The 27,999-nt window shown below is 46.3% G+C and overlaps 2 protein-coding genes and 1 non-coding gene across 3 annotated transcripts in view; all 3 read left to right on the top strand.

Annotated features, from left to right (window-relative positions):
- The first annotated feature begins 710 nt into the window (after window positions 1-710).
- On the top strand, window positions 711-10,154 carry Hectd3 (HECT domain E3 ubiquitin protein ligase 3). Its single transcript, XM_027402586.2, has 21 exons — window positions 711-1,159; window positions 1,342-1,502; window positions 1,750-1,842; window positions 1,921-2,056; window positions 2,263-2,378; window positions 2,467-2,580; window positions 2,714-2,796; window positions 3,310-3,475; window positions 3,853-3,934; window positions 5,474-5,656; window positions 5,817-5,869; window positions 6,036-6,100; window positions 6,251-6,354; window positions 6,600-6,719; window positions 6,825-6,914; window positions 8,165-8,371; window positions 8,524-8,653; window positions 8,750-8,824; window positions 8,953-9,034; window positions 9,128-9,199; window positions 9,317-10,154. Exons 1-21 carry the CDS (start codon window positions 791-793, stop codon window positions 9,399-9,401), a joined length of 2,586 nt encoding a protein of 861 aa, XP_027258387.1. The 5' UTR covers window positions 711-790; the 3' UTR covers window positions 9,402-10,154.
- A 4,727-nt stretch (window positions 10,155-14,881) lies between these two features.
- Window positions 14,882-27,999, top strand: part of Eif2b3 (eukaryotic translation initiation factor 2B subunit gamma) — a 63,243-nt gene continuing 50,125 nt past the window's right edge. The window contains exons 1-3 of the mRNA XM_027402588.2: window positions 14,882-15,028; window positions 20,164-20,321; window positions 25,102-25,247. Coding sequence (XP_027258389.1) covers window positions 20,174-20,321; window positions 25,102-25,247 — 294 coding nt within the window. The 5' untranslated portion in view covers window positions 14,882-15,028; window positions 20,164-20,173. The remainder of the gene's footprint in view (window positions 15,029-20,163; window positions 20,322-25,101; window positions 25,248-27,999) is intronic.
- On the top strand, window positions 24,115-24,219 carry LOC113833007. Its single transcript, XR_003482770.1, has one exon. It is a non-coding gene; the product is annotated as a U6 spliceosomal RNA (small nuclear RNA).

Below are 27,999 nucleotides of genomic sequence, written 5' to 3'. Positions count from 1 at the left end.
AACAAACGACCCAAAGAAATGACTTCTCGATACGCCTCAAGGTGCCGTGAGAAAATTGTTCTCATCTGTGGTCTGTAAATCCCGAAGATACAGCCCAAGTCTCGCTTTCACTCCCATCCACGAGTCCAACGATGTTGTCTGGCAAACGAATGGTACCAAAGACTGTACACGAGGCCGGGCGTTGGTGGCGCACGCCTTTAATCCCAGTACTCCGGAGGCAGAGGCAGGCGGATCTCTGTAAGTAAAAGGCCAGCCTGGTCTACATAGTGGTTTCCAGGACAGTCAGAGCTATACATAGAAACCTTTTCTCGAAAAAACAAAAAAAAAAAGAAAGGAAAAAGAAAAAATCTCCAGTTGTAATATTTGTTGGGGGCGGGTGACAAAAACAAAAAAACAAAACAGGAGGACAAAGCACCAGAAAATTTGTAGTTGCAGTGATCCAGAATAGATAGAACAGTGGCTTGAACAAGGATAGTAGCGATAGCTTGTATAAAACCAGTGAGAGGATCGCGAGTTTGAAACCAGCCTGTGCTACATAACGAGGCCCTACCTTAGGAGTCTAGTTTTGAGTCCGGTTGAATAAGCCAGGGACGGGTCACAAAATAGGGACGATCCGGGAGTGTCAGAGTACACCTGACCATCTGGTGGAAACCGGCTGTGCATTTAATCCAGAACTTACGGCAAAGGGTGGTGGCAGGCGGGGCAGGGCGTGGCGGGAAGCGGAGCTTGCGGTCCCCCTGCGGCTGCGGACAGGGTTTCCCTGGACGTGTCTCCCCGCAGCGGCTTCACCATGGCTGGCCCCAGCCCGGGAGCTGCGCTCGAGTCCCCCCGACAGCTCCTGGGCCGCGTGCGCTTCCTGGCCGAGGCGGCGCGGAACCTGCGGGCCGGGCTACCGCTGCCGGCGGCGCTGGCTTTCGTGCCGCGAGAGGTGCTCTACAAGCTCTACAAGGACCCGGCCGGACCGTCGCGCGTGCTGCTGCCTGTGTGGGAGGCAGAGGGCCTGGGGCTGCGTGTGGGTGCGGCGGGCCCTGCCCCCGGCACCGGCTCCGGACCGCTGCGCGCCGCCCGCGACAGTATTGAGCTCCGGCGTGGCGCCTGCGTGCGCACCACCGGCGAGGAGCTGTGCAACGGCCACGGCCTCTGGGTGAAGCTGACCAAGGTGCGTCCCAGTTGGCTGGGATCAGGCAAAAGACCCCCCGGGTCCAGCCAGAGCCCTGGTTGTTCCGCCCCGTTTTCCCTTAGTGAGCTGACGCTGCTTTCGGTGCTCTTTGCCCTGGACTGGGCTGGGCTAGCCGCCGAGCTGTTCCCTGACGGTTGTCCCCATCTGGCACGTCCCTGCAGGAGCAGCTTGCCGAACACCTGAGTGACTGCGGACTGGACGAAGGCTGGCTTCTGGTATGTCGCCCGGCGGAGGGCGGGGCCCGCCTTGTACCCATCGACACTCCGGACCACCTGCAGCGGCAGCAGCAGCTCTTTGGCGTAGACTACCGGCCTGTGCTCAGGTCCTGCAATTGAAAGAACGCAACTTGGTATCCGGGGGGTTTGGAAACACAACCCAAATCCAAACCTTGGGTTGTATGAGATTTCGGGGTGCAGGTGTGGCAAGAGCAGGCAGAGATGGAACCTGAAGCCGGTGGGGTGAGGTTTCAGAAGGCGTGGAGGGTAGAACTCTGGAGAAGGCTTAGATCTTGGAGGCGGTGTCCTGTTGCCCATGCCTCCCTCCTCATTTACCCCACTCTGTGCCCACAGATGGGAACAGGTGGTGGACCTGACATACTCACATCGCCTGGGGTCCAGGCCTCAGCCTGCGGAGGCCTACACGGAAGCCGTGCAAAGGCTACTGTGAGTTATCTGGAATGGGGTGGAAGAGGAGGGAGCAGGGCCTGAACCCAGCCTAATTAGGGGTTTGGGGTTGCTTAGCTATGTGCCCCCAACATGGACATATGAGTGCGACGAGGACCTGATCCACTTCTTATATGACCACCTGGGCAAAGAAGACGAGAACCTGGGTAGTGTGAAGCAGTATGTGGAGAGCATAGACGTTTCCTCCTACACGGTGGGTGCTGAGACTCATCCTGTGGCTAGATGCAGTCCCATTCCTCAATTCGAGGTCCAGAACTCCCATTGCCAAACCAGGGTCAAACCATCGTCCCCACAGACCACACTTAGTCCCACTCCCCTTGGAATCCCAATAGGGACCCCACACGCAGTTCAACTCTAGTGCCCAGTGCAAATGACTCTGCCTTTCTGCCCCTACCCTAGGAGGAGTTCAATGTGTCCTGCCTGACAGATAGCAATGCAGACACCTACTGGGAGAGCGATGGGTCCCAGTGTCAACACTGGGTACGGCTTACCATGAAAAAGGGCACAATTGTCAAGTGAGTAGGCACTGGGCAGGACAGGATGGGTGAGCCATAAGCTGTGGGTACCTAGAGACTCACTCAGACACATACTCTGAACCCTCAGGAAGCTGCTACTCACAGTGGACACCACAGATGACAACTTCATGCCTAAGCGGGTAGTGGTCTATGGGGGTGAAGGGGACAACCTGAAGAAGCTGAGTGACGTGAACATTGACGAGTGAGCAAGCCATCCTGGGGTGGGACGTGGGCATGATCTTAGCAGTGGGACCAAACTCAGCTTGAATGGAACCCAGAAGTCCCTGAAGGCCTAAGGCAGCAAGTATCTGAACTGCTTTATACCTGTCTCCTAGGACCCTGATTGGGGATGTCTGTGTCTTGGAGGACATGACTGTCCACCTTCCAATCATCGAGATCCGAATCGTTGAGTGTCGAGGTGAGGCTTAAGGCTATAAGGAATCCCAGAATGTGGATGGGGCAAGCCGAGAGTGTGGAGGGAAGGGAATGGACTTGGAGTTAGGGTAAAGCTATGGGGCTGGAGATAGGTATAAGCCAACCTTAAAGCCATAGGGGTAGTTGGGCTCATCTAGAAAACGAACAGGCCGGGCATCGGTGGCACATACCTTTAATCCCAGCACTCGGGAGTCAGAGGCAGGCAGATCTCTGTGAGTTCGAGGCCAGCCTGGTCTCCAGAATGAGTGCCAGGATAGGCTCCAAAGCCTCACAGAGAAACCCTGTCTCGGGAAAAAGAAAATAGAAAAGGAACATATTAGGATCCTCAGGCACCCCAACAACATAGAGGGGGAATGAATATATAAGTATTAGAATCGTGGAGGCCTCTAGTGGCTAACAGTGGCAAAATGCCAACCCTTAAGGAGCCATTCCCAGGTCTGAGGGCCCAGAAAGCTGCAGGCACAGAAAATGACCGTACTCTGACTCCTTTCCTCAGATGATGGGATTGATGTTCGCCTTCGAGGAGTCAAGATCAAATCCTCCAGACAGCGGGAGCTAGGCTTGAATGCAGACCTGTTCCAGCCAGCCAGTCTGGTGCGATACCCACGCCTAGAAGGCACTGACCCAGAAGTATTGTACCGAAGAGCTGTTCTGCTGCAGAGGTAGCTATAGTCCTGGCCCTGCAGACCTCTCTTCCCCCTCCCTAAGCTTTGGGAATCTGCATGGAGGAGGCCCCAAAGTCTGGTAAAAATAAACCACTCTGTGTCGAGGGCCAGAGTATCTCCTGATCATCCTTCCATTCCTGTGGATTGGAGACTGAGGTTTTACCTCCATGCTAAACTCTTTTTGTTCATTTTGTTTTTTGAGACAGGGTTTCTCTGTGTAGCCTTGGCTGTCTTAGAACTCACTTTGTATACCAGGCTGACCTTGAACTCACAGAGATCCGCCTGCCTCTGCCTCCCAAGTGCTGGGATTAAAGGCATGTGTCACCACTGCCTGCCATCCATGCTAAACTCTTTATCTCCACGAATCACCACAGATTCATTAAGATCCTGGACAGTGTCCTTCACCACCTGGTCCCTGCATGGGACCACACACTGGGCACCTTCAGTGAGATTAAGGTGAGTCTGGGCCCTGCAATACTTAGCTAGGCATTGGGCTCCTGTGGTGGTATTTTATGATCTAACAAATAGAAACTTGCCTGAGGATCAGAATGCAAAGCTAGCCTCACTAGTTAGCCATAGAGTCCAGGCAGTGATGGTATACACCTTTAATCCCAGCACTCGGGAGACAGAGGCAAGTGGATCTCTGGTAGTTCAAGGCCACTCTGAGCTACACAAAATTGATGTGGGCTAAAAGAGAAACAGAGCTCACACAAAGGCGATCCCAGCAGTTGGGATCACATGCCTTAATCCTAGCACTAGGGAGGTGGAGACAGAAGTGATATGGCTGGGCGGAGAGAGGAGTATAAAGTGGGAGGACACAGGAGCTCAGGGCAGTCTGAGGAGCTTCAGTCTGAGGCAGCAGTCTGGGCAGTCAGTCTGAGCATTTCGTCTGAGGATTCGTGGAGACAGGATCGCCCATTTGGTCTGAGGTAGAGGTAAGAGCTAGTGGCTAGCTGCTTTGCTTCTCTGATCTTTCAGCCCCTCCCCCCCCCAATATCTGACTCCGGGTCTTTATTATTAAGACAAGACCTATTAGAATTTGTGCTACATCCTCATCTTTCCCATTCATCTAGTTTTCATTCTTTAGCAGCACGTTCCCTAGGGCTAGACCCTTTCTGGTTCTGGAAACCAAGAACAAAACCAGACCCAAGTGATGAGAAGTTAGTGTTTGAGGGGCTAGCTCCCAGACAAGCCCGTGAAATATGCGATAGGAGGGAGGAAAAGTACAGCACAGGTGGGCAGCTGTGTGAAAGGTACAGACTGGGTGCTGCAGCAGCTCCACACTTAAAGAAAACCATGCAGCGAGGTGGGAGGGCAACATGGATGAAGCTAGAAAGGGGCTGACAGAAAGCATAGTCTGCCTCTCAAGAACCTTGTGTACCAGGATGTGAAGCAGGGACTTTGCTTAATTAATGGAGAGTGTGTAAGAAGCCTGCAGCAGTGGTGCACACCTTTAATCCCAGCACCCGGGAGGCAGAGCTGGAGGATCTCTGTGAGTTCCAGGACAGCCTGGTCTACAGAGTGAGTTCCAGGACAGCCAGGACTATACAGAGAAACCCTGTCTCAAAAAAAAAACAAAGGAAAAAAAAAAGTTTGTAACATAATATAGATTTGTGTTGTTTTAAAAAGTTCCCCTTTGTGGGCTGGAAAGATGGCTCAGAGGTTAAGAGCACTGACTGTTCTTCCAGAGGTCCTGAGTTCGATTCCCAGCAACCACATGGTGGCTCACAACCATCCGTTATGAGATCTGGTGCCCTCTTCTGGTGTGCAGATATGCATGGAAACAGAATGTTGTATACATAATAAATAAATAAAATTAAAAAAAAAAGTTCCCCTTTGTGATTAGTTTAAGGAAGAAACTAACTATAGGCAAGATAGAATGGACTAGATTTGGACTGGAATGGTAAAATTGGGCCTAGGCATAGAGGAATGTCCCAAGGGCTAAACAAAATCTGACTGCCCACTGATTGTGCTTTGGCCACCTTTCCTCACCAGCAAGTGAAACAGTTCCTACTGCTGTCACGCCAGCGGCCCAGCCTGGTAGCTCAGTGCCTGCGGGATTCGGAAAGCAGCAAGCCCAGCTTCATGCCACGGCTATACATCAACCGCCGCCTTGCCATGGAACACCGTGCCTGCCCTTCTCGGGACCCTGCCTGCAAGAATGCAGTCTTCACCCAGGTCTGGACCACCGGGATTAGAGTGAGGGAGGGTCAGTAAAGGGCCTAGGGGATTAGTCCAAGAAGGACTTGAGCAAGAAGGTCTTTGGGCAAAAATCGGGACAGCTGTTTAACATGTCTCCCACTTACCCCCATGTACTCCCATATTCTCATGCCTCCAGGTTTATGAAGGCCTCAAGCCTTCTGACAAATATGAAAAGCCCTTGGACTACAGGTATGGTGTGAGGGTTAGGGGCTTGCCCAAGGCATGTATCCACACACTGCACATGGCACCCCTCACTATTACCATTGTATAGTCTTTTCCTGGCTGGTGTCTGGGCCAGTTAATGTGCCTGAGCCCAGCCCTAGCATAGCAGAGATCCATCCATCCCTATTTACAGGTGGCCCATGCGCTATGACCAGTGGTGGGAATGTAAATTCATTGCAGAAGGCATCATTGACCAAGGTGAGGCCTTGACATGGGCTCCAATTGTTGTCTTTTTTAGAGTGTTAGAACCTTCTGGGATTACCAGCTAATAGAGATAGGAAGCCTGCTTGTCACCCCTTACGAGGGCTGAACTCTGTTGTGCCCAGCTGAAAGCATCTGCCATTTCAGGTGGTGGTTTCCGTGACAGCCTGGCAGATATGTCAGAAGAGCTGTGCCCCAGCTCGGCTGACACCCCTGTGCCTCTGCCCTTCTTTGTGCGCACGGCAAACCAGGTGATTGGCTCCCCACCCACCACCAAATTCTGCTATCTCTGCAAATCTCTTGAGAACCGAATGGAGCTGGTGGGGGCAGAGGGGGGATTGAATTACTTGGGTGGCCTCTGCACAGAGGGAGAGGAGCATCCTTAGGAGGGATGGTGGAAGTGGAGCAGGAGAATTCTGGTGAAGTACTTGGAGTACTTGCAGTAGGAAAATATGATCTACCCCATGTCCTGCTGACAGCTCTTTTTCTGGGGCAGGGCAATGGCACTGGTGAGGCCCGGGACATGTATGTGCCTAATCCCTCTTGCCGAGACTTTGCCAAGTATGAGTGGATTGGACAGCTGATGGGGGCTGCCCTTCGGGGTAAGGAGTTCCTGGTGAGTAACCCAGTCATCACCCTGTCAGCTGAGCCCAGACCCCTGGAGAGAAGGGCCCAAAAACCTGGGAGACTCAGTGAGAAGACAGCATTGTTTGTCGCTCAGGTACTGGCCTTGCCTGGGTTCGTGTGGAAGCAGCTGTCTGGTGAGGAAGTGAGCTGGAACAAAGACTTCCCAGCTGTGGACTCCGTGCTGGTGAGCAGGACCTAGACCCATGTTTCCTCTGCGCACACCCACTGCCCCCAAACACATATCCCCTGTCTAGTCCCATTGACTCGCATGGATTCAGCTGCTGTTTCTCTTCTGGTAACTCCTAAAATCCTTACCTCCAGCTTGCACTTCTCTGCTTAGCTTGGGGCCATATATGCATCTGCCTCAAGATGGCCCATCTGAGCCTTGCACTCTGCACTCTTTACCTTATCCCCAACCCACTGCCTCTAGAGTCCCAAATGCAGAATTGCACCCGTATCCCCCTTTGCCCATGCCAAAGTCATCAGGGTCTTTTTGTGTTTGTTCTGGGTTTTGCCCCTTTTTTTAGCGTGCGCATACGTGTGTGTGTGTGTGTGTGTGTGTGTGTGTGTGTGTGTGTGTGTGTGTGTGCATTCACCGTGGTTCACATGTAGAGGTCAAAGGACACTTTTTGGGAATTGGTTCCCTTTCCAACATGTAGATCCTGGGAGTTGAACTCAGGTCAGCAGACTTGGTGGCAAGTGCTTTTATGCACTGAACGCTCTTGCTAGCCCTGATTTTTGCTTTTCATCATAGATCTCATGTAGTTGAGGATGACTTTGAACTTATGATTTTCCTGCTCCACTTCCTAAGTGCTGGGATTACAGGCATGTGCCAGACACCGTGGCTGGCTTGGGGTCACCCTTAACTCTTTTCCCCACAACATCCTGCCCAGGCTTTTCCTGGAATTTGTGTGCTTCTCCCATCTCACTGCTATCTCCATGGTTCAGGTCATCTTTTCTTCTGTTCCAGCCATGTATTGTAAAAGCTAGTGCCCCTGTCTCTCTTCTTGCCCATCTCATTTCCATGCTGTCAGAATAGTTTATTTTATGGTCTTCATTTTAACCATTTGATGACTTTGCTTTGGGCTTAGGACAGTACGAACTCTGTAAAGGCCTTACATCCTCCCATGTTTCAGCCATTTGACTCACACTCAAGCTCTAAGCAAACATTCTTTAGGCCTTTTGAGTTTTCAGTTTTGTCCAAGATGTTCTCTTTCCTGATTTGCCTTGTGGCCAAGCCAATTCCCGGCTGTCATTTGGGTCAAGCCAGGTTCCATTTCCTGCAGGGTACCAACCCTAACCTCCAAGGCTAGCTAGTTATTGTCCCAACGCCTTCACAGTCCTTTACTGGCTTCTGCACTCTGCCTTACCTATAGGAAGACAGACTATCTCCCCAGTGAAAAACTGACACCCCTGCCCCTTCCCAACTCTCAGGTGAAGCTCCTGGAGGTGATGGAAGGAATGGACAAGGAGACATTTGAGTTTAAGTTTGGGAAGGAACTAACATTCACCACCGTACTGAGTGATCAGCAGGTGGTGGAACTGATTCCTGGGGGCACAGGCATCGTGGTGGGATATGAGGACCGCTCTCGTTTCATCCAGCTGGTGCAGAAGGCACGACTAGAGGAAAGCAAGGAGCAGGTAGTAAAACAACTTTGGACCTTCCCCAGCAGCCACCGTCACCAGCCCTGATTCTAGCTCCCACCATAACTGTGCCCCTTATTCCTGCTGACCAGTGAGTACAGAGATGCCCTCAGCGTATGCTGAACGCCAGGCTGTTCCCTCCTCCCTAGGTGGCAGCCATGCAGGCAGGTCTGCTGAAGGTGGTACCACAAGCTGTGCTAGACTTGCTGACCTGGCAAGAGTTGGAAAAGAAGGTGTGTGGGGATCCGGAAGTCACTGTGGACGCTCTGCGCAAGCTCAGTAAGTTCTAGTGATAGGGCAGTGAAGCTAAAGGGGTGAAGCTTGTGGACAAGCAGAATGAGACCTAAGAATGGGTTCTTGCCTTGACCCCTGCAGCTCGGTTTGAGGACTTTGAACCATCTGACACCCGAGTGCAGTACTTTTGGGAGGCGCTGAACAATTTCACCAATGGTCAGTAGAGGGCAGAGTGCTGTTTGCATTACCTTGGGCCATGCCTTGTGGACTGAAGAGGCGGGATCAAAGCTGTAGAACCTCCTTCACCATCAGTGCAGAGGTTTATTTTCTTCTCCTCCACTCAGAGGACCGGAGCCGTTTCCTGCGCTTTGTCACTGGCCGCAGCCGCCTCCCAGCTCGAATCTACATCTACCCGGACAAACTGGGGTGAGTATGAGTACAGAGAATGGCCTCAGTTTCCTTCCACTTACACACATCCCTCTACAGCTCTTCCTAATCTTTTGCCTCTCAACCTCCCAGCTATGAGACCACAGATGCTCTGCCGGAATCTTCCACCTGCTCCAGCACGCTCTTCCTCCCGCACTATGCCAGGTGAGTTTTCCTAGGTTCATGCTTGGGGGTGACATCTCATGTGGAAGGGGGGCTGGCAGTGAAGTGCATCCCTGGGAGCAACAGAACTGCCTGACTAGCCTTCCTCCCCTCCTTTAGTGCCAAGGTATGTGAGGAGAAGCTCCGCTATGCCGCCTACAACTGTGTGGCCATCGACACGGACATGAGCCCCTGGGAGGAGTAAGGCTGCGCCTCACTCAGCATGTCACGCTCGCTGCCCTCACCCAGGCCAACCCAGTTTGGGTCTCAACAGAGGTGATGGGTTTGGAAAACCTCAGCACAGTGGGTCCTGTGCCTTTGTACGGTTGCATTGAGAGCCATGAGTTGACACGGGTAGTCCAGCTCCCACAGACTCACAAGCCCTACTCGTCCTGGGGCTTACGTCCCCAGGTATTTAGCCTCTGTGAGAGTGAATCTTCCACAAGCCCAGCACAAGCTGCCAGGCCTGAGCTACTTGAAGGGGGCCATCTAGCTCCCCAACCCATGGACTTTGATTCCATTTTTGGTTTCCCCTGTTTTTCCCTTTGTTTTCTAGCTTCAGCCATGGCTCAAAATGTTTAAAAATTGATAGGATGGTACGTCAAGCAAGGAGCCAAGAACAGATAGAGTGGTCATCTTTCTTGGTCACATATCCCCAAGAATGATGCCCCAGTTGAGTACCCCATCTCTTCTTCCCTCCATAGCAGAGGGGTGTGAGCTTTGTCATCCTGTGGCTTAGAATGTAATCCACTCAACACTCAGTCTTGACCAGCAGCCGAAACTCATTCCTCCCCTCTGTGTGATCCCTAGCCCAACTTCATTCCCCTTTACCATACTCTAAAATAAAGCCTAGATATTAAACTACCTGAGGGCTGTGACACCCTGAGTGCCTCCATGACACTCCTTCAGAAGGTCTTACACATGGGAAAATTGAATAAATGAATTCATTTGTTTAGAATGCGCTTTTTGTGATCCCTACTAAACTTGGTGCTACTATCCTGGAAGGCCGCCCTGGGGCCCTTCTGGTAGCAGGGGATATGTGCCTAGTGGTAGTGGTGGGCTAATGTGGGGAAATTACCAGTACTGAGCCAGGTAGAAATACAAGGGTATTTAATAGGGAAAAGCCTTACTTACTGAGCGACCTAGCCAGCCGGTGCGGCAGCAGTCTGTACAGCAAGCCGAAAGTGAAATGATGCCGAAAACAGCCGCCTGAACGCCCCTCACTCTATGTCACTCTGACCACACCCTCGAAGGCGTGGTCAGGCACAACAGGTGCCAGCCCCTAAGCAGGCATGGTTACAGCATCCCCTACAGTGGGCTTCACAGTAACACGTTACACCTGGAGTACAGGCTGAGCTGCAGAATGAGGGCTTGGAGAGAGATGAATGTGGTGGTTCAGTGCTTGGAAGCCCACTTCCAGAAGCCAGTGAGCAGAAGCTGGGACAGCAGATTTTACCAGATAACTGAGGTACAGAGACTCTTCCCCAAAGTACTTGCACCCTCAAGTTCAGTCCATTGGACAGTTGTCTTGGTGTCCTCGTACAAGGGATGACCTTGAGTTGCTTATCAAAGCAGACCATAAGCTTTCCTGACATGTCCTCTAGACCTCATGCTGCCACTAAGCAAGTTCTTTTACCACCCTCTCCACATGGCTGTGTGAATGCCCAGACCTTGCTCCCAAACTCTGGAACTCACACCAACTGAGCCTCCCAGGGCAGCCCTGTCCTGCCCATGCACTTTGGGTGGCCCATAGGAAACATACGTGAACACTACCTTCTCCCAAGGAGCTGAAGCAGCAGGAATCCCAGCAGCTGCACATCCACCAGGCTCTGTTCTCAGCAAACACCCCCTGATGCTGCTAGTGGAAGAAGTGCCTTCCCCACTTCTGTCAGGGAAGGCGCTGTGGGGTGTATGTAGTTTGTCTCTGCCCGGTTAGGTGTCCTTAGTATCTCTTTTACACTATAATTTGCAGCCTGCTTTGCATTCATTTAAAAGCATGGCCCTGTGGTGGCACATACCTTTAATTCTAGCACTCAGTTGGTAGAGGCTGGTGGATTTCTTGAGTTCAAGGCCGCCTAGTCTACAAATCGAGTTCCAGGACAGGCAGAGAAACCATCTCAAAAAAAAAGGAAAGAGAGAGAGAGAAAGAAAAGAGCTGGGCGTTGGTGGCGCATGCCTTTAATCCCAGCACTCCGGAGGCAGAGGTAGGTGGATCTCTGTGAGTTCGAGGCCAGCCTGGTCTCCAGAGCGAGTGCCAGGACAGGCTCCATCATTTGCTCTCCAACTTATCATTAGTCCCTTGGGTGATCACTAGGCTTATGAGCAAAATCTAAGTTGGAAGTACGTTAGTTCTCACAATTGGCAGCCAAAGTAGATTTTTGTTTTTCATTTTTATCTTTCACTCAGTGCTCTAAAAATAACAATTCCCCACCACACTGACCAGCCCACAGCCAAATGGAATAGATAATATTAATGATGTAGCCAGCAAATTCCCAAAGAGAGCTCTCTAGCAAAATCTGGGAAGGATATTTGTGAGCCAAGGCCCAACTCTTGGAAGATTTCTTTTGTGTCTCACACTGCAGAGGATTTGTCTTTCTGAGCCCATCTCATCCACCTTGGGAAAAAAATGAGATGTAACCACTTGTGAACAGAAAAGCATTCTAAGGAACAACTCATTTCTGATAAGCATTTACAGAGTACCTTGGGTAGACTTGATTATACTAATATGCATGTAGCTAGTTGTAGAGAATAACATGGACTGACTTAGAAGGGACCTGCGGGAGAGGAGTCATCAGTAGCCTGGGCTTTTTGGCCTAGTTTTCCTACCACCAAATGGGATGGTAAAGGAAAATTCAGGAGAAAATTCCAACTAATTAAAGTATTCACTTAGAATATCTTAGGCCCTGGGAAGAATGGAACAAATAAAACATAGCCTTTCTCACAAAGAATGTGATTTAAAAGGCCTGGAGAAATGGTTCAGCAGTTAAGAGCACTGGCCGCTCTTCCAAAGGACTCAGGTTCAGTTCCCACATGGTGGGTCACAACCATCTGTAACTCCAGTTCCAGGGGACCCAATGCCCTCTTCTGGCCTCTATAGATACCAGGCATGTGTGTGGTACACAGACATACATGTAGGCAAAACACTCATACATGAATAAGGTTTTTTTGAGACAGGGTTTCTCTGTGTAGCCCAAGATGTCCTAGAACTTGCTCTGTAGACCAGGCTGGCCTTGAACTCAGGGATCTGTGTCTGCCTCTGCCTCTGGAGTACTGGGATCAAAGGCCTGTGCCACCACACCCAGCTAGGAGAAATAGAGAAGAGGAGGAAGAGAAAGAAGAGAAAGACATGAAGAAGACTGTCGTATTTTGTGGTGAGTATCCTAAGTGCTAGAAGCCCTAGGAGGCAGAAGGGAAAAATCACAATGCAAGAGGATTTTGTTGTGTGAGAGACAGGCTCTCACACTGTACACACTGTAGCCCAGGCTATCCTGGAACTCACCATGTAGCCCAGACTGGCCTATTACTCATGGCTTTCCTGCCTCAGACTCCTGAGTGCTGGGACTACAGGTATCAGCCACCACTTAGCAGCTCTTAAAATACCTCCCAGGAAGCTTCTAGTGATGCATTAGGACAAAACTACTTTTGGAAGAATACTAAGACAGGTTTTGCCTTTTTCATCACACTGACGTTTGCACTGATGGCACAAAAATAATGGTGAGTGATTATTTAGCATGAATCAAAGCAGTGGCCCCAAACTATCCTAGTGATCACCATATTCTTCACTACTGAAAACTTGGTAATAGAAATAAAATAAGAGGCTGGAGAGATGGCCCAATGGCCATCTTATTGTTCTCGAAGAGGCCCTGGTTGTGGTTACCAGCATCCATATGGTGGCTTACAACCATTTGTAACTCCAGTTCCAAGGGCTCCTATGACCTCTTCTGGTCTCTTCCAGCAGGCAAGCACTTGGTACACATACGTACATATCTTCTCTTATATATTACATCCTGACTGCAGTTTCTCCTCCCTCTATTCCTCCAAGTTCTGCCCCCCCCATATCTCTTCTCTCCCCCAGATCCACTCTTCCTCTTCTGTTTCCCTTCAGAAAGGAGCAGGTATCACTGGAACACGATATAACAGGTTACAGTAAGACTAGGTACAAACCCTCCTATCAAGGCTGGAACAAGGAAAAGGGTCCCAATAGTAGGCAAGAATCAGTGACAGCTCCCACTCACTGCTGAGGCCCACAAGAACACCATCTACACAACCATAACATATATGCAGAGGACCTAGCTCAGACCATACAGGCTGTGATTGTCACTTCGGTCTCTGGGAGCCCTGCTCAGTTGATTCTCTGGGCTGTATTCTTGTGACCCGTCTGGCTCCTACAAACCTTCCTATCCCTCTTCTGCAGGGTTTCCCAAAACTAAAAATTTTCAAATAAATATTTTTATTTTAATTTGTTAATTTTATTAAATCTTGGCCCTTAAGCACACACCTTTTTATTATTCCTTGTTGTGAAATTGTGTGTGTGTATGGGTGTGTGTGACTTCTGTACATATAAAAGAAACAGGGCAATTAGCTCCAAGAAAAGCACTGACATGATTGTTTGAGTTGCAGCTGAAATGACTGTTTTGCCCCCACAGAATATTGTGTTTATTTGAAACGAAAAAGTGACTAACAATTTACAAAAATAAAGCCTGTCACTTCTAGAAAATCCACCAATAGGACTGTCACCAATGATAATATTTGAGCTTTCAAGAGAAAGAATTTCAGAAAGCTTGCATCTCTCCTTGTAAACTTGCCAGCCTGTAATTCCAGCTAGGCAGGAAGTCACAAGTTGCAGACCACCCTGGACAACTTAAACTCTTTTTCCTAGTAAGACATAAAAGACAGCCAGGAGTTGAAGCTCACACTTCTAATCCTAGCACTCTCAAATAAATATATAAATAAATGCAAAGAAGGGGCCAGCAAGATGGCTCAGCAGGCAAAGGTACTTTCTTGCTGCCAAGCCTGGCAACCTAAAGTTGAACCCTCCCTCTCCAAGCTGTTCTCTGACCTCTTCCACACAAGTGCCTTGATGAGGGACTGGGAATGTAGCTCAGTGGCAGTGTTCGTCTACCATGCATAAGGCCCCTGCGTTCAAATCTCAGCACCACATTTTTAAAAAGGAAAATAAAAATAAATAGCGGTGGCAGCGCTCGTGAGGCAGAAGGAGGTGGATCTCAGTGAGTTCAAGACCAGCCTGGTCTACAGAGTGAATTCCAGGATAGTCAAGGACACAAAGAAAAACCCTGTCTCGAAAGAGAAAGAAAGAAAGAGAGAGAGAGAGAGAGAGAGAGAGAGAGAGAGAGAGAGAGAGAGAGAGAGAGAGAGAAAGGAAAGAAAGAAAGAAAGAAAGAAAGAAAGAAAGAAAGAAAGAAAGAAAGAAAGAAAGAAAAAGAAAGACGAAACAAAACAACAACAACCCACTGACGAACCAAAATTTGCAGCACCTCGGGACAGGGCATGCAGAATGGCAACTCCGTAACGTAAGAGACTGGAGGGAACACTCACTGAGCACTGATCATTTACGAATGCAAGAAAGGGCGGTGACACAGAAACCCCATCCCCTAGCTCGTGGGCCGCCAGGTCTCCAACACGCCCGGTACTGCCAAGAGCAGGGGCGTCTTTGCGCTCCGCCATCTATCACTCGGCGCTCGTCCCTCCTTCCTGAGTCGGCCCAGCGCGTCCCATCGAACTGCTCGGCCACCGCGCGCCTGCGCCATTGGCCTGTCAGGCAGAGGCGGCGTGGGGAGCGCTGGGAGCGGCCGCGGCGTGCGGGGAGCTGAGGTAAAGCCGGGGCTTGTACGGAGCCGGGCGGTGCACGAGCCAGCTGAGCAGGGGGAGCAGCGCGCGGGTGCTAAGAGCCCGGTTCCTGTGAGGGAGGCGAGCTCGCCGAGCAGGGTCCGCGTGGGCAGACGGGGTACTGAGCCCCGAAATCGCCAGCGCGAGCCCCTGCTGGATCCGGCCGTGGAGACCAGAGAATCCAAGTCTGTGCAACAGATGGGCAAACTGAGTTTCGGGGAGGGAAGGTTCTGCTCCAAGTCACACCAAGTGAGCGTGGGACCCGCTTGGTGCCGAGCTGCCCCTTTCCCCGTCTTGTTTACGCATCCCACATTTGTTTAGGCTCAGGGCGGGGATACAGGGGATAGCGTGAGGCCCCTTCTCTCGGCGCTCAAAGGTTTGGCAGACCAGTTACGATACCATGTCGGACTGGAGAAAGCAACTTGTGCCGTGTGGAAGGCATGATTGAGACGCTGTGAACGTCTCCTGCAAAACTTGGAGGCTGTTGAGACTTACCGTCTTGATATCGGGAGTCATGACGCTAATATTGAGACTTCTGAGTCAGCTTAGTATTATGATTATAGTTAGGCTCACAATTATTCTTGTTTCTTAGGTTGCATGTTTTTTAAGCCCAGAGATGGAGAATAGGAACTCTAGATTCTAGCCACCTGGGTTCTACATGCCTTTTTAAAAATTTTGTACACATATGAACTTAAGTCTAATGGGCTGTTGTGAGAGCCACAGATATTCCACAGATAGATAGTTCGTGGCATCCGACTGGGAGTCAACACACAGTCCCCAACTTCAAGGAACTCACTCTTTTTTTCTTCTACTTCTTCTCAAGACAGGATATCTCTTCTTAACAGCTCTGACTGTCCTGGAACTCGTAGACCAGGCTGACTTGCTTCCCAAGTTTGTTCAAGAAACTATATTTTTATTTTATTTATTTATTTGGTCTCTGTGTAGCTTTGGAGCCTTTCCTGGAACTCACATTGTAGACCTCCAAAGCGCTTGGATTAAGGGGGTGCACCACCACCGCCCGGCTAAAGGAACTCACTCTGAATAGGCATTTAAATGCATTCCTACAATGCAGCCTATATAAAGACTGATGCAATCTGTATATAGTATAGTAGGAACTACTAGTGAAAGAAGTCCCATCATTAGGATGGGAAGAGTCAGTTGTCGCTTCGGAATATGCAAGATGATTCCCTAGCTGAGTCTTAGAGTTTTACTAGTCAATTACTAGGCCCAGGAGAAAACCAACCTAGGAAGCAGGAGTAGCAGTGAGCCTGCAGTCCCAGCTACTAAGGTAGTAAGACAGGAGGATCACTTGAACCCAGGAGGTTGAGGCACACTTTTAATCAGGCAGTGGCACTGGAGTCACAAGCGTCAAATATGGTGACCTCTAGAGGAGCCTGGAACCACCATGTTGCATGTGCTGACCCATAGTGGGGTCACATCTGGGACAGGCCATCACACTCTAGTTGTGGCAGCATAGTACTACCTGTTCATTTAAAAAGGACGTATAAGGGGCTGGAGAGCGGTTAAAAGCTCTGGCTGACCTTCCAGAGGACCCAGGTTCAATTCCCAGCACCCACATGGTGGCTCATAACCATCTGTAACTCCAGTTCCAGGTTATCTGACTGAATATATTCAGGCAAAACGTACACATAAATATAAAATAATTATTTCTTTTTTTTTTTTTTTTTTTTGGTTTTTCGAGACAGGGTTTCTCTGTGGCTTTGGAGGCTGTCCTGGAACTAGCTCTTGTAGACCAGGTTGGTCTCGAACTCACAGAGATCCACCTGTCTCTGCCTCCTGAGTGCTGGAATTAAAGGCGTGGGCCACTACCGCCCGGCTAAAATAATTATTTCTGTAAAGTGGATATATAGACCCAGAGTTATAGAACAGTGTGGTTCAGTTGATATAGTGGTTTTTCCATGATCTAGTCTCTGTCCGATAATATGAAACATGTAAATAGTGCTTGTAATGTTCATCCTTGTAAAGTAAGGATGGACATTACTTTGCATGTTTTATGTAGAAATATTCTTTTATTCCTGTTCTGGGGATCTAATCTAAGGCCTCATACATACTAGGCAAGTGAGTCCTCATTTAGCTCAACAGCTTATTGAAATCAAAACCATAATTACCTCTATTCTAAACAAACAAACAAGACCAAGGCATAGAAATTAGCTTATGCTAGTTCACATAGCTTATACTTGGTAGTGCTAGAATTCACACTTAGTCTGGTTCCAGCGTCTATGGACATTACCCCCTCTTTGAATAAGCAAGGAGACTGAGAGTTTTGGTGAGCCCTTGGTCATATCACCTGTGAGAGGGAGAACTCAGACTCAGGCCTTTTGACTCAGAAGGATTTGTTTCTCTTTTCATAATATCAGATGTGATGGGAGTTCTATAACGCCAAAGTTAACTTCCAGTCTGAGGCAATGTTTCTTGAAGTTGGAACGATTATACTATTAAGTTGCTCCAGAGCCTTTACTTTGTGGCCTGGGCATACTGAATATTAAATTTTGTGGTTTAGACATTCACGTGTATAGTCTAGGGCTGAATATTCTGATAAATGTAAAACACTTGCCAATTTGATGTTAGATTTTTTTTCCTGAACACTGTACTTTATACTTTTTTTTTATGTTTTATTGATTCTTTGTGGATTTCACATCATGCATCTCGATCCCACTCATCTGTCCTTTATTTATTTATTTATTTATTTTATGTGCATTGGTGTTTTGCCTTCATGTATGTCTGTATGAGTGTCAAGTCTCCTGGAACTGGAGTTACAGACAGTTGTGAGCTGCCATGTGGGTGCTGGGAATTGAACCCTGGTCCTCTGGAAGAGCAGTCAGTGCTCTTAACCACGGAGCCATCTCTCCAGCACTCTCATCTGTCTTTGTATTTTATATTTTTATATCTTTAGGTGTTAATCAGTAGGGATTCATGATCTTTCAAGGTTATTTTCTTACCTTTGTTTTTTTCTTAGAAACACGATTATTCTTTGTAGCCCTGGCTGTCCTAGAACTTGCTCTGTAGACCAGGCTGGCCTCGAACTCAAAGATCCACTTGCCTCTGCCTCCTGAGTGCTGGAATTATCTTGACTTTGGAAAAGAGAGTTAACAATTTGGATTGTTTCTCAAGTATAAATTCCATTATAATCCTTCATTTGTATTAAGGGTGTTATCTACAAAAATAACCACCATGTGGTTGCTGGGAATGGACCTCTGGAAGAGCAGCCAATGCTCTTAACCTCTGAGCCATCTCTCCAGCCCCCTGTTTTATAATTTTAATGTCCAAATGTTTTCAAGAAATAAGAGTTCATGGGGGCTGGATAGATGGCTCAGCAGTTAAGAGCACTGACTGCTCTTCCAAAGGTCTGTGGTTCAATTCCCAGCACCCACATGGTAGCTCACAACTGTCTATAACTCCAAGAACGGACACCCTCACACATACATACAGACAAAATGCAAATAAAATAAAAATAAATAAATATTAAGAAAAAAAAGAGATCATGTATTCGGAATCCACTTGGTAACTCTTAACTCCTTCAGAATGGTACCCATCTTTGCTTTCCTGTAAAGCAGTGGTTCTCCACCTTCCTAATGCTGTGTCCCCTTAATACAGTTCCTCATGCTATGGTGACCCCCAACCATAAATTATTTTTGTTGTTATTTCATAACTATAATTTAGCTACCATTATGAATTGTAATGTAAATTTTTTTGGAGATAGAGGGTTACCAAGGGAGTTGAGAACCTCTGGTTGAGAAATGATGCTATAAAAACCTTCCTGAGGCTGGGCACACTTTTAATCCCTGCACTCGGGAAGCAGAGGCAGGTGGATCTCTGTGAGTTCAAAGCCAGCCTGCTCTACAGAGCCAGTACCAGGATAGGCTCCAATGCTACACAGAGAAACCCTACTTGGAAAAAACAAAAAAAACCTTCCTGTGTTTTCTTGGAAGACTTAGGTATTCTCTTCACTCTGTTCACTGTATCTCAAATACATCCCTTTCCTAGCACTATGACAGTATGTTGTAATTTGCTTAATTTGTTGTCATCTTTTGGGGGGATTATAATTTTTATGTGGGGGGATTATAATATAATTACATTGTTTTTCCATTTCCTTTATTCCCTCCAACTCCACCCCTTTGCCTATTTTGCTCTCTTTCAAATTCATAGCCTCTTTTTCTTTAATTTTATTTTGTTTTGTGTGTGCGTATTAACACATAACTACAACCTGCTTGGCCCATATAATGTTACTTGTATGTGTATGTTTTCAGGACTGATCATTTGATATTGAGTAACCAATTGGTGTGCACTGTTTCCCCAGTTCTTAATTGCCTATAGCTTTTTGCTTAGGGTTGAGGCCTTGTGAGCTTTCCCTCTCAGATGTTAGCTTGTCTTTTGGTGTCCTCTTTGTTCAGGTCTTGTTAGGCCGCCATGTTGGTGACACTTCATGGGTATAACTTCTCTGGCATATCTAGGAGACATGATCCCACAGCAAACTTCCTGTCCCTGTCTGTCATGTCTTTCTTAATGATCCCTGAGCCTTAGCTTCAGAATTTTGTTATAGTTGTTAGTTGGGACTGGGCTTTACAACTAACTCTGTGTTTTGATTAGTTGTGGTTTTCTGTACTGGTCTGAGTCTTTTGTGAAGGGAAGTTTCCTTAATGTGGGGTGAGAACTACAGTTCTCCAGCTAGACCCTGGGAGAAGCATGTGTTTTTCAGACAAGGTCTCACTCACTATATAGTTTTGGCAGTCCTTATGTTGTCCGGGCTGGCCTTGAATTCATGGAGATCTGCCAGCCTCTGCCTCCCGAATGCTGAAATTAAAGGTGGGCACATCTACTGCTGGCACTTGAACTTATCTTAAACAACTCACGTGCAAGGGTCAGATGTTTTTGATTTATGTTACTCTCCTAAAATTGGAGCTAAAACTCATGTTGGTTAGAGAAGGTGAGAAAGATGACATTTGAACTGCAACTAAAGAGTGTTTCATACTGTGGTCACTAAAACAGGAAGTGATGCATCTGGTATAAGTGGGAATAACTCATGTAAATAAAAACAAAACTAGTACTGTGTGCCATTTGATTTGTGTTACATCTCTTTCCCCATCCCCCTGTGCTTACAGTTTTATAAAAATGGAGTTTCAAGCTGTAGTTATGGCCGTTGGTGGGGGATCTCGGATGACAGACTTGACTTCCAGCATTCCCAAGCCTCTGCTTCCAGTTGGAAACAAACCTTTAATTTGGTACCCGCTGAACCTGCTTGAGCGTGTTGGATTTGAAGGTGAGCTGTGGCAATGACAGATGCAATCATAAAACTTTCAGTGTGTTTGATCCCAATAATTTGTCAGCATTATGAGAGTGAGAGAGGAGAGATGATAGCAGACCAGGGCTGAAAGTTTGCTGGAGACTGGACACTTAAGTTGGGGACCCCGGAGTACCCTTTTACTGTTTGGGGAAAAAATGAGAACATATTGCTAAACATTGCTGTTAAAGAGGGGGTTCTCCACAGTGATCCAAAATGGACCCTTTAAGGATATCAGAAAGACAAGATTGGGGATCTAAACGCCTGGCTGTCCATACTTGCTGAGAATCTATGCTTTGGTGTGCTCAGTAATATTTTAAGCATAAGAATAGAAGACTGAAAAGACAGCTCAGGCAGGCTCTGACTTCTAGAACCTTCCTTAAAATCTGGTAGGAAGAGTTTTTGTCTACTTTTCGCTTAGGTCAGATTAGATGGATGATGCCATTAAATGAGACAGGGAACAGATTTGAACAAAGATGAGTTCAGCTTTGGCCATATTGAGTTTGAGGTATCATTAAGTAGAATGAATCAAAATGCAACAAATCAGGGCCCAGACATCTACAAGAAGGTTCATTTAACTGTGAGAGTTACACAGACCCATAAACATTTCTATGTAGTAGTCTAGGTAACATTGGTTTTAAGAGATTTATTTTAAAATTTTTCTTTCTTGGGGGCTGGAGAAATGGCTCGATGGTTAAGAACACTTGCTGCTCTTCCAGAGGAACCTAGTTCAGTTCCCAGTTCCCACATGGCAGTTCCCAGACCTCACGGCTCTCAACAAATGGTCTGTAACTTCAGCTTCAGGGAATCTGGTATTCTTTTCTGGCCTCTGGGGGGCACTGCATATGTATGCACACAGATACACACATAACACAGATATAAAAATAAATTCTTTGTATTATATGTTTTAATATTCTTTAGGTTTACTTTATTTTATAAGCATGAATATTTTTGCCTACAAGTATGTATGAGCACCAGATGCATGCCTGGAGGCCACAGAGGTCAGAAGGTGTCAGATCCCTTGGGATTAGAGTTATGGATGGTTGTGAACTGCCATGTGGGTGCTAGGAATTGAACCCTGATCTTCTGAGAGCAGCAAGTGCTGTTAACCACTGAACCATCTCTCCAGTGCCTAAATCCCATCTTCCGTTTGGGGAAATAATAGGCATGGATGTGCAAATGGAGGTCAGAGGGCAACCTTCAAGAATTGCTCTGTCCTTCCATCATATGTGTCCTTGAGATTGAACTCAGAGTCAGGCTTGGCAACCATCCCTGAGCCATCATACTGGCCCTATAGACTTTTTGTTTTCTAAACTGGAGTTCTTTGTTTGTTTGTTTTGTTGTTGTTGGTTGTTTGTTGTTTTTGTCTTGAGATAGGGTTTTTCTGTGTACCTTTGGAGTATGTCCTGGAACTCGAACTATAGACCAGACTGGTCTCAACCTCACAGAAATCCACCTGCCTCTGCCTTCTGAATGCTGGCATTAAAGGTGTGAGCCACCAATACCCAGCTAGATGTAGAATTCTTCACTAATAATTTTTTTTAAATATTTGTGAGTGTTTTACCTGCATGTATGTAAGTGCAGTGTGTTCATACCTGTTGTTTGCAGAGGCCAGAAGAAGGCGCTGGATCCTTTGGAACTAGAGTTACAGATGGTTTGTGAGCCACCATGTGGGTGCTAGGAACTGAACCTGGGTACTCCGCAAGAGCAGCAAGAAGTCTTAACTGCTGAGCCATCTCTCCAACCCCTAATCAATTAATTTATTGTGGGATTATTTATTTATTTATTTTGTTTTGGGGGGACAGGGTTTCTCTGTGACTTTGGAGGTTGTCCTGGAACTAGCGCTGTAGACCAGGCTGGTCTTGAACTCACAGCGATCTGCCTGCCTCTGCCTCCTAAGTGCTTAGGTTTAAAGGCGTGTGCCACCACCCCTGGCAGATTTTTATTTTTATTTATTGTACTTTATATGTATGAATGGTTTGCCTGAATGTATGCATGTCACCACATATATACCTGTGCCAGAGAAATCTGGAGAGGGCATTGAATCCTCTGGAATTGGTGTTAAGGATGGTTGTGAATCACCGTGTTAAGTTCTGAGAACTGAACCCAGGTCCTCTGCAAGAGCAGCAAACGCTTTTTTTTTTTTTTTTTTTCTTTTTCTTTTTCAAGAGAGGATGAGACAGGGTTTCTCTTTGTATCCCTGACTGTCCTGGAACTCACTTTGTAGACCAGGCTAGCCTCAAACTCAGAAATCTGCCTGCCTCTGACACCCAAGTGCTGGGATTAAAGTCATGTGCCATTACCACCTGGCTGAACAGCTAATTCTCTTAACAACTGAATCATTGCTCCAGCTTCTAATTAATTATTACTATTTTTATTTGTATTCTCAAGACAAGATCTCTCCATATAGAAGATTTTGCTTACCTAGAAATTAATATAGACCAGGCTGGCCTCAAACTCAGAGATCCACCTGCCTCTGTCTCCCAAGCAGTAGGATTAGAGGTGTCTGCAACTATATCCAGCTTTATTAATTTTGAGACAGGTTTTCAAACTTGTTTAGTAGAGGATGATCTTGGCCCTCAGTCTTATATGTACTTCCTGAGTTCTGGGATTATAGACATGTGCCACCCAACTAAATTTTGTGCAGTGCTGGGGATAGAATACATGATTTCATGCATATAGAGACCATCTCCAGCCCTAAATGTAGAGCTTTTTAACATTTTGTATACACTTATCTATTTTGTTTGTTTGTATATCTCAGTATGGGTGTGTATACAAGCTGTGTCTCATGTGTGGAGGTCAGAGTACAAGTTTTTGTTTTGTTTTGTTTTGTTTTTTAGATTATGTATTTATTTATTATGTATACAGTCTTGTGCCTGCATGCCAGCAGAGGGCACCAGATCAAGTCAGTAGTTCTCTCTTTCCACTATGTGGGCTCAGGTTATTGGGCTCAAAGAAGTGCCCCTACATCTCACCAGCCCCTGCTGGCTCTCCCTTTCTCTCCCCCTCCCTCTCCCTCTCCCCCTCTCCCCCTTTCTTTCCTCTTCCCCCCTCCCCCCTCTCTCTCCCAAGCTGGGATCCTCAAGCCTGCTAGGTAAATGATTTATCCTTGAGCCATAATCCCCATCCCTCTCCCCCCCCCCAAAAAAAAAAAACAAGAACAGGCTCCCTCTAAGTTGCTAAAGCTATTCTTGAACTCATTTTGTAGTCACACAGATCTTGAATTTATGGTCTTCCTGCCTCAGCTTCCCAAATAGCTAAGTTTACAGATCCACACCACCACCTGGTAAAACGAAGGCTAACCTCAAAATCACTATGTATACCAGACTGAGTTCAAATTCATAATCTCATACTTCAGCATACTGAGTGCTAAGATTACAAATGTGCTCCACAATACCTACCAAACAGAATTGAGCATCTGCTGTACTCTGCTTCAATCACACTTTCTCTATCTTAGCATACGAGAGTGCACACAAACACATACACACACTTTTTTTTTAACATAATGATAAGGGGTGGAGAATAGATTTGGGAATAGTTGGTGAATATAATCAAAATATATGCATGTGTGAAATACTCAGAAATTAATAAAATAATTACATTAAAAATTTAAAACAACCAGGTGTAATGGAGCATGACTCTGGCCCCAGCAGAGGCAGGCGGATCTCTGTGAGTTTGAGGCCAGCCTGGTCTACAGAGGGAGGTCCAGGATAGCCAAGGCTGTTGTTACACAGAAACCCTGTCTGGAAAAACAAACAAAATTTAAAGTAATGCTCACTTCAGCAGAGCACATACCAAACTTAGAATGATACAGAGAAGATTAGCATGGAGCCTGCACAAGGATGTCAAGTAAATTTGTGAAGTTTTCCACTTTTTTTTCTTCCTTTCTGCCTTCCAGCCAGCACCCCTGGGTAAGTGGGTTTGTAATGCTAACTGTTACTTTGTGAATTTGTTGCCACTGTTTCCCTGTGAAGCAAAGGCATTGGATGTGGGATGTAAAGGAGCTCACTTTCTCCGTAGCTATCACTGTCTGGTTTTCCTGTAACTTGGGTAGGTTTTGGTCTCACGCCTTGCTGCAGAAAAAGAAAGATGGTGAAGAAAAGGAGCTGCAAGAGATTGCAAAGATAGACCTCAGCCAGACTGGGTGGGTTCTTAGGAGTCATTTCTTTCCTTCCCCTGGAAGGGGAAACAGCTTTTTTCACTGGTACATTTCAACCCCAGCTGTAGGGTGGTGAGAGTTCTGGACAAGTGCCCCTGCATCACAGAATCCTCAGAGGGCCCGAGGTTCTTAACCTGAAGATGAAGTTCGCTGCTGGCCACTGCCAGGTCTGACTGGTGTTTTAAGGATATTGGTGTTGCATGTAGGAACTGCATTATTAACTCATTCAACCTGTGATTGGTGGTGTTTTTCTGTCATTTTAGGAGATATAAATGTGGAATGGGAGGACAGATGTAAAAAACACCTGTATTAAACATAAGCTGGTTTTCCATTAAAAAAATAAAACACATTGAAAAGGTTCAGCAATATTAGTAGTTGTGATTTTTGTTTTGAATTTGTGAGGCAAGTTCTCACTTAGTCCATGGTGTCTTCAACTTGACGAGGATGGCCTTTTATTCCTGATCCTCTGTCTCCACCTCTGGAGTGCTGGTTTGCAGGCTGCAGACATGTGCTACCACAACAGAGCACATTTGACTGAACGATCAAAATTGTCTCGTGAATGAATTTCTGCATTTGTCTGTAATTTCTTTCATCCTATAGAAGTCATTGTGATTACAACCAAAGATGTTCAAAAGGCACTTTGCACAGAATTCAAGATGAAAATGAAACCAGATATCGTATGCATTCCTGAGGAGGCTGACATGGGAACTGCAGATTCTCTACGCCACATATATCCAAAACTTAAGGTAGAAAACTATTTCTTGATTTTTAGTTTTATTGAAGATAAATAATATATTGTTTGGCAGTACTTTATAGTTTACAAAAAACTTTGTTTTTAGACAGGGTCTCACTGTGTAGCACTGGCTAACCTAGAACTTTTGATGTAGATCAGGCTGGACAAAAACTCACAGAGATATGCCTCTGTCTCCTGAGTACTTGGATTAAAGTCATATACCACCATACCTGATTTTAGTTTTTAAAGATTTAAAAAATATATTGTATTTTTTGTTTGTTTTGACAGTTTCATGTAGCCGAGGATGACCTTCAACTCTTGATTCTCCTGCCTCTACTTCTCAAGTACTGGGATTACAGGCTTGTATCAACAAACCTAGTTTAATATATCTTTATATCCTGTTCATTATAGCCCATTTACTCTTTAACTGCTCTTTGGTTTGATTATTAGTAAAGATTTAGAAATTCAGTCAATGTAGTCTGCTTTCCAAGTAGTAATATGTCCGTTTTTGAGACATAGCCTCAGTTTTAGATGATCTAATCCATCAGTTTTCCAACACCAGAATCCTCCATATTGAGTATTTTAAGTGCAGTTTCCACGCCAGTCACACTCTGAGGTACATGTACGTTCATCTCCATTTTACAGATGGGAAAAGTGTGTCTTGGAAGCTCTAGTGGCATGTATGGAGGAAGAGTACCCATTAGGTGCCAGAATCTTGGTTGATGCATTAAATAACCAAAGCATTGGAAATATTATGTCTTCTGGGTACAGCCAGGTGGCACATGACTCAGTGGAAATTATGATTTGAGCGTCCAGTAGTGGAGTGGGTTAGAATCCATAAGAAGTCAGGCATGAACCAGGCGCCCTCTAGAGGAGCATCAGAAAGTGCTGCCTGCATTGGCTTGCAGAGTTAGGAAAGCTTCAGGAACTAACTTTACTTAGGAAAGCTTTACTTGTAATTGGGCTTTTCAGAAAGAGTGGGAGTTTGTGATGGTAGAGAAGTGAGGAGTGGAAATAGGACAGATAACTCCTGAAAAAAAACATGAAATTTTCTGAATAATCTGTATTTTAACAGTTGGGGAATTACTACAAAGTTTAAATACCAGGGATTATTTTAAACCCATGTTATGTAAAGAACTCCCTCAGGATAACCTTAAACATCTGAAACTCACTTTTACATGTTTTTATTTGTTGGAAATTTGCCAAGAGAATACATATCAGTTACATAACAATATATTTTTCCCGAAGACATTAGCCTAATTAAGGTTTGATTTCCTTTTCTCTTGGGTTTTTTGTTTGGTTGATTTTTTTGTTTCCTTTGTTTGTTTGTTTGTTTGTTTTGGTTTTTTGACACAGGGTTTCTCTGTATAGCTCTGGCTGTCCTGGAACTCACCAGGCTACCCTTGAACTCACAGAGTGCTGGGATTAAAGCCACTGCCTGGCTCTCTTCTTTCAAAGCAGAGTCTTGCTATCTAGCCCTGGCTGACCTGGAACTCAATATGGAGACTAAGGTGGCTTCAGATTTGTGGTGATTCCCCCTGTCTCTGAGTTCCAAGTGCTGGGATTTCAGGCATGTACACCTGGCAAGGTTTAATTTAAAAAAAAAAAAAAAATTCAAGGAGAAAGATCAACAAGTGGAAAATGGGAAGAGGTGGGGATTGAAAGCAACAAAGGCCTGCATTGTAATAACAGATAATTATTTACACATGTGAAACGGGAGGGGCAAGGGTTGCAAACAACAGAGACCTGTATTGTAGTAACAGCTAATTATTCACATATCTCTACCTGGAACCTGCCTGAGCACTTCTGAGGATACTTAAATTTCATATAGTGAACAGTATATCTGAGAAAGTAATTTATTGCTTTGGAAATTTAGTACCTGTTCATAGAGACTGCCCTGAAGTAGAATTAGTTTATTAGCCAATTATGGTCACAAGGATATAAAGTTTATTTTCTGTAGGGTTAACCAGAGCATTTGTTCTGTAGATCTCAAGAGAGAGCATTCATATCTAATAGTATATCTAGATTTCTAATCCACACAGCCACCTGGAAAGATAGACATCAGTTTGCTTTACTATGGAAAGTTCTCTCTATTGAGAGAACTTAAATAACCTACTCCAAAGCAAATACCTGCCTGGGTTGCTAGACCCTGTCTTTGAGAGGTCTTTGGTTTTGCTTTTGAGTTTTGTCTTTTTGAGACAGAAGTTTGCCATTAGCCCTGGCTGGCCTCTGACTCTCAACCTTAGCCTTCTGAGTGTAGTACCATACCTGGCTCTACCCCTGAGTTTTGTTATACACTTGTACCCATTGCTTCTACTTCCTAAAGTGTAAATTTCATTTAAAAATTGGCAGTCTCAAGGTGGCATACTCCGTTAAGTCCAGTACTTGGGAGGCAGAGACAGGTGGATCTCTGAGTTCAAGGACAGCCTGGTCAGAATAGCCAGGGCTACACAGAGAAACCTTGTCTTGGGAAGAAAAAAAAAAATAGCAGTCTCCTAGTAGTATCTAGTAGTACTCCTGTAGAATCTTTGACCTGCAAGTATGCAGTTCTTGTTTCTTCATATCTTTTTCTTCAGTGAAGGGAAGTCTGAACTTGAATACCTGATCCCTCTGCCTCTCCCTCCTAAGTGATGGAATTACAGGTGTATGCCACAATACTCAGCTGGGACTTGAGTATTATAGGAAGACTATCATTTGTCTAAGGGCATATGAATGAGAAGCCTGCCAAAGTAGAAATGTAGTCTATGCTTAGCACATAAAAACTG

The sequence above is a fragment of the Cricetulus griseus genome, chromosome 2 (genome assembly GCF_003668045.3).
Source record: "Cricetulus griseus strain 17A/GY chromosome 2, alternate assembly CriGri-PICRH-1.0, whole genome shotgun sequence".
Lineage (NCBI taxonomy): Eukaryota > Metazoa > Chordata > Mammalia > Rodentia > Cricetidae > Cricetulus > Cricetulus griseus.
Note: the sequence above shows the minus strand (reverse complement) of the source record. Positions and strands in the feature narration are given on the sequence as shown.

Bases quoted from the DNA above. Each gene is read 5' to 3' on its own strand.
- Hectd3 (XM_027402586.2), top strand. From the start codon at position 791: ATGGCTGGCCCCAGCCCGGGAGCTGCGCTCGAGTCCCCCCGACAGCTC. The intron at 5,657-5,816 runs GTCTGGACCACC...TCATGCCTCCAG, and splicing joins AGAATGCAGTCTTCACCCAG to GTTTATGAAGGCCTCAAGCC. The intron at 6,720-6,824 runs GTGAGTAACCCA...TTTGTCGCTCAG, and splicing joins TTCGGGGTAAGGAGTTCCTG to GTACTGGCCTTGCCTGGGTT.